Raw genomic sequence first — 7,982 nt, forward strand, 5'->3', positions numbered from 1 at the left:
ACCTAAAAGGATTACTAAGTAAAAATATGGGAACTAGTAACCATTCCAGTTTTTCCTTTAACATACTAAGATTTCTAGTTGGGTTTGGTTCTGAAAGCTTCTAAACAAATTATGTAAATTACCTATCCTAAGTACTTGGTTCACAACAACAACAAAAGGAGTTAATGATTATGTTACTTTTAGTCTTCTAAAGTTATGCTAATGAAAACACTAATCAGAAATTGCAGTCACATTTTCAGTCCTTGCCTGTTGTAGGTGGATTGCATGGAGCAATAAGATTTATAGCTTTATCATGACACAACATATATAAGGCTGAACTCAGTTGCTAATGAAATGTGATTTGGGGACTCTTGCACCAGCTGGGTGATGATTAGGGCTTATCACAGATAGGTCTAGGAAAAGGCTGGGAAATACTTAAGCTTGTTTTGCAGTTGCTTTGAGCTCTTAGGAAAGGAGCAATTTCTCTACAACATCAGCCTGAGGTTTTCTGCCCATACAAGAGAGGTAATGATAATGTTTTTAACTGATTTGCAAGTAGTAGGATTATATGAAGTCTGGCAAAATCCTATCAAATCTTTCTGGCTTAGTGCCTTTTAAAGTGTGAGATGGGTACTTTGTCTTCTCAGACAGCTCAAAAAAATGTTAATTAAGCAACTGGCTTCAGAGAAACCTTGCAAAACTTGCTCTATATGATGCCTCTTGACTTGAAATTCTGCTTCTAATAGTTGCCTGCTGGCATAACAAGCAACTCTGCATAAGTTTCCCACAGCAAAAAGAGCATCCTAAATGTAGTTTCTGATTATGGGAATAGCTCCATATAAACTATAAACAGCTGGGTCACTCAAACATCTAAGTTATTGAATATTTTTTAAAATAAATGTTTTAAGAAGATAGCTCCTACCCTCATAAAAATAAATACTTTAAAAGCAGAGGAAGTTAAAAGTTAAACTCTGATTTCTAGAATATCTTATCTATACATTATATCAGCTAGGGGAAAAAAGGCAGGAAATAATCTATGTGAGTAGTAGAATATTTGTCTCCTTAACACAGACTGTAGCTCAGCTGCAGAGCAGAATTCTGTTTAAAGCCCTTCTGACTTCAGAGGGCTACACACTTCCTACTCCTTTCCTTGGTAAGGGTGGTCTCCAGCTCCTCTCAAAAGAGAACTGATGCCTGTCAACTGAAAATTACATAATAAGTTTTTAAAATAAGTAGTTTTCATGAACTGTGAGATTTCAAATTGGGTGATTAAATGATTGAGAGGTTTTTCAGAGTGGATTGGAGAAACAAAACATCAAACATAGCAGAGCACAGTAGAAAAAGCTTCCCCCTGTTTTTATTTGAAGTAATTTTTATTATAAAATACACTCAAATTTGATTTTGTAGCCTAAAAGAAAGATTTCTTGAGGGGGTTGGTTTTTTTTCCATGAATGTCTCTTATTCAGGTCAAGTTCAGTCATTTTTGTAAAAGAAAGCCATTTCCTTTTCTATTGAACCAAAGGCTTGAATATTTAAATTTTCCCTGCAAATGGACAGTGAGTTCTATCGATTTGTTTTTGAAAAAAGCTGCTCACTTGAATCCCAGAATGTGTTCATGATACTGAAAGTATGTGTTTAGTTATGGCAGGGGGCAAGGTTAGGCTCTGTTGTATGATTGTGGTGGGGTTTCCTGGAGATGGTGGAGTTTCTGTGTGTTTGGTTGGGCTTTTTTTTCCCATGACTATTTTACATGGTTGTAAGACTGTACCTGACAAGCTTTCAACATCAAAGTGCTCAGAAACACTTCAGAGTAGTGCTTGCTTTAGAGATGCAAGTACAGAGAGCTAGCCTGAGCTAAGGAGTCATCCAGAGAGTTGCTAGGTCAGCAAACTGCTTACAGTTCAGGTGCTACTTCTTACCTAGTGATGTTACCTACTCATCACACTCCCTCTGAAATAATTTCATTCTGTATATGACTTAGGGTAAGAAAAGGAGTCAGGAGAGCTGTACCTAATACAAGTCCTTTAAGTGCCAGCATTCTGCTGACATACTAGCCAAGAACTAGATGAAGAAACAGTTTTGTTCTTTTTGTTTAATACTGCCACAATCCAACTGGAGGTCATATGACACAAACCCACACAGAGGGCACCCCCCGGCCTTTTCTGAGATGCACCCCAGACCAATGCATGTGAGCAGTAACATCCCAATACAGATGCTGGGGCTGCCCTTGGTGCTCCTCAGCAGGGCTGGGCTGGGTTACAGAATTCCATTGCTGGCTTTCCTTTGGGCCTGTACTGGAGGCTACAGTGCCACCATTCTGTGGACATTGCCCAGTGTGGAAGGACAGGGCTCAGTGCTCTCCAGAGCACTTCCCTGAGGAAACTCAGAGCCATGCTACTCTTCTCTGGAACTGGCTGAGGACACTGTCTATCCTTTCCTTACTGCTAACTATAAAGCACTGCACAGAAAAAAAGTTCAAAATTAGGCCGGAAAGAAGAAGAGACAGAAGCATAAATTATAATATTTTTCTGTGGATTAAATAGGTTAAGCCCCTTTTGAGGATGAGGGCAAACGAGAAGTGAAAGAGTAACACAAAAGTAATAATAACAACAAAAAGAACAACTTTTTAAAGTGCTTATTCATGAAGGCTTTTGTCAAAAAGCACAGAAATGCTGCTCTTAGTCTGAGAAAGATTGCCAAGGAACAGACTGATGTTGCCAAAGCTTCACTCCTTACTGCTGTTAACTTTAACTCTCTTGGAACAGAAAAATTTAGGTTAGGAGGAGGATCTGGAGGCCACCTGGTCCCTTTCTCATGGCAAAATTACTCTCAAAGCCAAGTCAGTCTGCTTTGGCTCTTGTCCTGTTGGAGTACAGAGACTCAACCTCTTTCCTGGACAGCCCATTCCAGTGTTCCCTCACTTTTCCTGTAGGAAATGTAGGTCAACATGGTGCTATCACCTTCAGGCTTTCCAGACTCAGACCAGCAGGTTTCAATTGTCTTTGCTTTCCATAACGCGTACCCTGTGAAGTGCAAACATAATCACAGCCCAAGTACTAGGCTAGTGCAAGTGGTTCCATTTGTTTAACTAGGATTTCTGATAAAGGTTCCCTGGAAGCTCTGATAGCAATATGCAGTTACCTGGGCTGCAGCTTTACCACCCTCTGCAGTGGGTGCCAGGGCTGGATGTAGTGTGCCATAATGTGCCATCCTCTACCCTCACAGCTCCTGACCCAGTGGCTACAGCTGCACTCTGCCCGAGCATTGCATGGCTCCCTGCAAAACCAGCTGGTAGAGGCAGCAGTGTCAAATACTACTGTAGGATTTTAACATGCCTCAAAGAAAGGAATTGACATTTGGCTTTGTTGAAACACATCTTAATTTTTTTCTTCTCCCTCCTAACAAATAAGAAACCATTATGACAGTTGGACTGATTAAAATTAGTTACATTCTCCTTAATGAGATTAGGAATATGGCCAGAAGTCCTACTTCTAGATGAGAAGAGCACTAAGGGATAAAATGTGCTGACTACCCTGTGCTGAGGGCCAGATAACTTGGAGCATCCTGTGCCCCAGCTTTGCAAAATCTTTGCAAAAGAAAAAATATCACAAGGAGCATGTGAACAGGTGCTCAAATACCTGCTGTGGCTTTGCCACTAAGGCAGATACAGTTTCAACTAAGATTTCTTGTCCTGAGCTTTATTTTTGAAGGCTTTACTTTCACTTCTGCTCTGGCTGGCTGTGAATGCAAACAGGCAGACCTAGACATGCAAGTTAAATGTGCTGTCTTCTGGGAGGATTATGAACATTCTGTAACACATTTTTCTAGATATCCTCTTTTTACACATTTTTTTACACAAAGATGATTTTTACACAAGGGGACATAAATATTTCAGCGGTAAGCATTTTATTTTAAGATTAGATAATTTCTGATACCTATTAATATCTTCCCTATCCCCAATGCAGGTTAAGGATTTTATATTCCTCTGTTCAGTGAAGACTTGCCAAAGTGCAGTACAGCAAATGACATGTTTTACACCTGGCTGTGAGGGCTACGAAGGGTTTGCTGCAGCTCACCTCCCTTCTCTTTGTTGTACAGCACTTCTCCACTGGCAGTGGCTCAGCTCCTGATGGAGGAGCACTGCGTTCCCAGCGAGGTGCCGGCAGCCCTGAAGCGCCTGGCCAAATGCACAGTGCGGGGTTTCTATGGTGTGGAGTGCTCCCTGGCCCTGGACGTGCTGATCCGCTACCCCTGTGTGAAGGAGGAGGACCTGTTACAGCTGCTCAAGTACGAGCGCAAGCAGCTGCGCACGGCCCTCAACACGCTCAGGGCGGACAAGCTGGTGAAGCTGCGGGTGCGAGCTGAAACGGGGCCCAACGGCAAGAGCACCAGGCACAACTACTACTACATCAACTACAAGGTGCTGGTGGATGTGGTAAAATACAAACTGGATCATGTACGCCGCAAAATAGAAGCAGAAGAGCGGGATTCAACAACCAGATCCTCTTTTAAATGTCCATCTTGCTCTAGCACGTACACAGACCTTGAAGTCAATCAGCTCTTTGATGCATTTACAGGTGTGTTACTTATATTGTTTATTTGCTGTTATCTTAAAGAATAACCCTGATAGCACAAAACTGTTTCCAAAGTGAACTTTGCAATAAAAGCACATTTGTTAGAATGTGCTTCTTGTTTGCTGGTGAACGAGGGCCTGAAACAGGGGATGCTGGGAGGTGAGGGAGAGAAATGCTGCCTCTGTAGAACATGCCAAAAAAAGGAAGAATAATCTTGAATATACGAGCTGGGGTTGAGAATCAGATTCCAGGCCTCAGCTTTGCTTTGAACCTGGTTGAGTAATCTTAACTAATGCATGTCTTGTGAGTCTCACTTCCTCATATGGAAATACGAACACAGCACTGTCTTTACTCTGCTTTGAATCTTAGTTAATCCATTTGTGTGGTCAGTCCTTCTGACTGACAAGTTGGACAAGATGGGTAAAACCGTTTGCAGTCACCTACTGTAATAAGCATCTTGCAGCTCAGTGGCACCAGAGCAGAGTTATTCTCCTGGGCTGGAAAGTTCAGGCTCCTCACAGGTCAACATGACACATCCACCCACAGCAGAAGTGGTGTCAGAGCTTGTGGATTTTGCTTCTCTAAAATCAAAATAACTAAATAGAATATTATTTCAAAATGAGTCAATATGGCATCATGTGCAATACATTACTCAGAGTACAGTACTGTGCTGACATCAGGGTCATGGGATCTGCAAAGGATGCCAGAGCCAGGCAGAATGAGCCTTATATATGACTAACCTGAAATGCCAACAGTGAAATTTGTGTCCTGCCACTTGGCAAAATCATCCCTTTCTTTCTAAATGGAGGGGCTCTGTTGAGTTACTGAAATGCAAATATTGAAGCTGGTGATATATTTTCACAGAATAAACTTGAAGTTTTGTTTGTTTTCCTGAAGACATAAATATGGGTTTTAGCATATGCCTTGACTACGACACAACTAAAACCAGATACTACTTATGCTTGAAAATGTCTTCTGTTACATTAAGAACTAAGATGAGGCTAGAGAAGAAAAAAATAAACTGATGATAGTACATGTCTATCCAGCTTAAATTTCTCTCCCAAGACATTTCTCACTTGCATAACAAGTGTATAATACCAGTCTGTCTCAACTTTGTCTGTAGAATCACATTCCCCTAGTTAATGTGAACAAATGGATAAAGCCAGAATGTCTGCATAGATGTCCAGGCTGCAGGCTGCTTACCAACATCCTGCTGATCTTTTTGCATTCTATGAACATGAGAATTCCCACTTTGGAAAATGTTGCAGAGACTTTTCGCTGCACTTACTGCAACACAGAGGTAGAGGAAGATGGCTCGGCGTTTCCGAAGCACGACGCTCGAACGCTGCTGGCCAAGTTCAACGAGCAGATCGAGCCTCTCTTTGTGCTGCTGCGTGAGACCGAAGAGATTGTGTTGCCCTATCACTTGCTGGAGCCTCAGCCAACAGAAATACCAGAATTATCAGAAAGGTATGAACACCACCCTAGAACTTCTGATCAATGCAAATCCCCCCAACAACTTACCAGTTGTAAAATCTTTGAAATACTGAACTTGCAGCCTATGTACTCCATTCTGCTTTGTTCAGTACAGTCAGCTGTTTAATGAAGAAATCTGTAATATTTAAGGCATCCTAAATTATTGCTATACCTTTTTAAATCTTTGATGCATTTTTTAAAGTCATTTATTCACCAGATTACTCCTTCAGCTAATGTTCATAGCCCTTCCTATAAGAAAGTAATATTTCTCTATCAGTGTGCTTCATCCAGAGATGCACTACTGAAGAGACCTTGCAAAAATCAACGGTTCAGAACCATTTACCTCTGAGAGGCAAAAGGGAATGTAAATTATTAGAGCACTTGTTAAAGCTAGCCTGCTAACAAAACATGGTTTTGAGGGTTGCTTGTTTGTGATTGTTGATCAGGTTTTTTTAAATGGGAACTGGGGTGGGGGGAAGGGGTTGTTGTCGGAATTCTACCTCTTCAAAATGTGACACCTCATTCAGCTTTGATCCAAAGCTGGGCTCAAGTGTGCTGGAATCCTGCAGCCGCCCTGAAAAATGGGCACACAGAAGTTCTGCTTTCGGCCTTGCATACACCCAAAATTTAACTATTGATGTCCAAGACTCAAAGCAAGAGAAGAAAAGAAGAGAAAAAGCAACTCAAAAGCAACCTATCTGGTTGTCACAGAGCACTGTGGAAGGAGTAGCAACAGCCACCATCAATAGTGTTGGTAAGTTTAGTGAATTCACCAATTAATTCTGCAGCCTTAGTATAAATACAGCTTTCCCACTGAAAATCTAGTGAGCTTGGTTTAGAAGATAGTGTTTCAGTTCTGTGTTAGTGGTTATCAGACCTTAGTTTCCAAAATCTAGTTTTAAGACTGACTGACATTATATTCCTAAAGCCAGAGATCAGATGTGTCCTAAAACTTCTGGCGTTAGCCACGCAGTAATTAAGTGATAATTTTTACAGTGGAAAGCTCTCAGAAACGTCTGTTATTTTCAAGAGAATTCTAGTGTGGGTAAAAAAGATCCAGAGTAGAAAAAAATAATCTATGTAGGATGCCTATGGGGTAACTGTAAACACTTGATCCCTCTAACACTAAGTGTTGTTTATTAGGAGTAAATGCTTCTGAAGAAACTGAAGAAAATGTTAAAGAAACTGTCCCTGATAATGAAATCATCAAGAGTCTTCTGATCTATGAATCCAAGCCATCATCTAGCACAGACCAGGCTCCTATTGTCAAAAGCAAACTGCATGGATCACACAGTGATAGCAGTGAGTTTGAAGAGGATGCCAAGCACACAAGAGGAGCAGGAATGAAAGTAGCAGGCAGCAACTTTGAACAAGAGGAGGAACAGGAAACTCTGGATCCTATTTTAATGGTAGCTGGCCAGCCCTACTCATATGGCCAAGTTAGTGAAAACCCAGAGCTTGTGTCTCTCATGACAAATGAAGAGAGAGACACTTACATAAAAATAGGACAGGAAATGTTCCAGTCTGTCTTTGAGTAACTACTACTGTAAGAATATCCAACCTTGTACAGAATGGATGAAGGCTTCTGACTTATGTTCTTCAAAGTTTACCACTGAAGGGTTTTGTTTGAACTTGCTCTTAAGCAAGATGGTAATCCTGTAGTAGGTAACTACAGTTCAAATATGATCACTGCAGCCACAGCAAGTGTTGTTTGTTGTTGTAATGCTTACACTTTGTGGATGATGTTATTAGTTTTGGAGCATGAATCATTTCAGGATACATTTGGATCTGATTAAAATAACATTTGAAAAGTAGTGATGCAATCTATAATAAGAAATAAATTATTCCACCTCTCTCCCAGAAGTAACAGTTACTTCCAGTAGTGAAAATGAGTCCAAATCCAGTATGAGTTGGTTTCATTCCATATGTGTGTTCCACTGGTTAGGTCACTCA

The 7,982-nt window shown here is 40.9% G+C and overlaps 1 protein-coding gene across 1 annotated transcript; it reads left to right on the forward strand.

Moving 5' to 3' along the window:
- The first annotated feature begins 449 nt into the window (after positions 1 to 449).
- LOC131557064 (general transcription factor IIE subunit 1-like) lies at positions 450 to 7,773 on the forward strand. The gene is made up of 5 exons (XM_058804073.1): positions 450 to 504; positions 3,945 to 4,556; positions 5,822 to 6,023; positions 6,557 to 6,783; positions 7,173 to 7,773. The coding sequence occupies exons 2-5, from the start codon at positions 4,109 to 4,111 to the stop codon at positions 7,565 to 7,567; spliced, it is 1,272 nt and encodes a 423-aa protein (XP_058660056.1). The 5' UTR covers positions 450 to 504; positions 3,945 to 4,108; the 3' UTR covers positions 7,568 to 7,773.
- The last annotated feature ends 209 nt before the right edge of the window (positions 7,774 to 7,982 follow it).

This window comes from Ammospiza caudacuta, chromosome 4, assembly GCF_027887145.1.
Source record: "Ammospiza caudacuta isolate bAmmCau1 chromosome 4, bAmmCau1.pri, whole genome shotgun sequence".
Lineage (NCBI taxonomy): Eukaryota > Metazoa > Chordata > Aves > Passeriformes > Passerellidae > Ammospiza > Ammospiza caudacuta.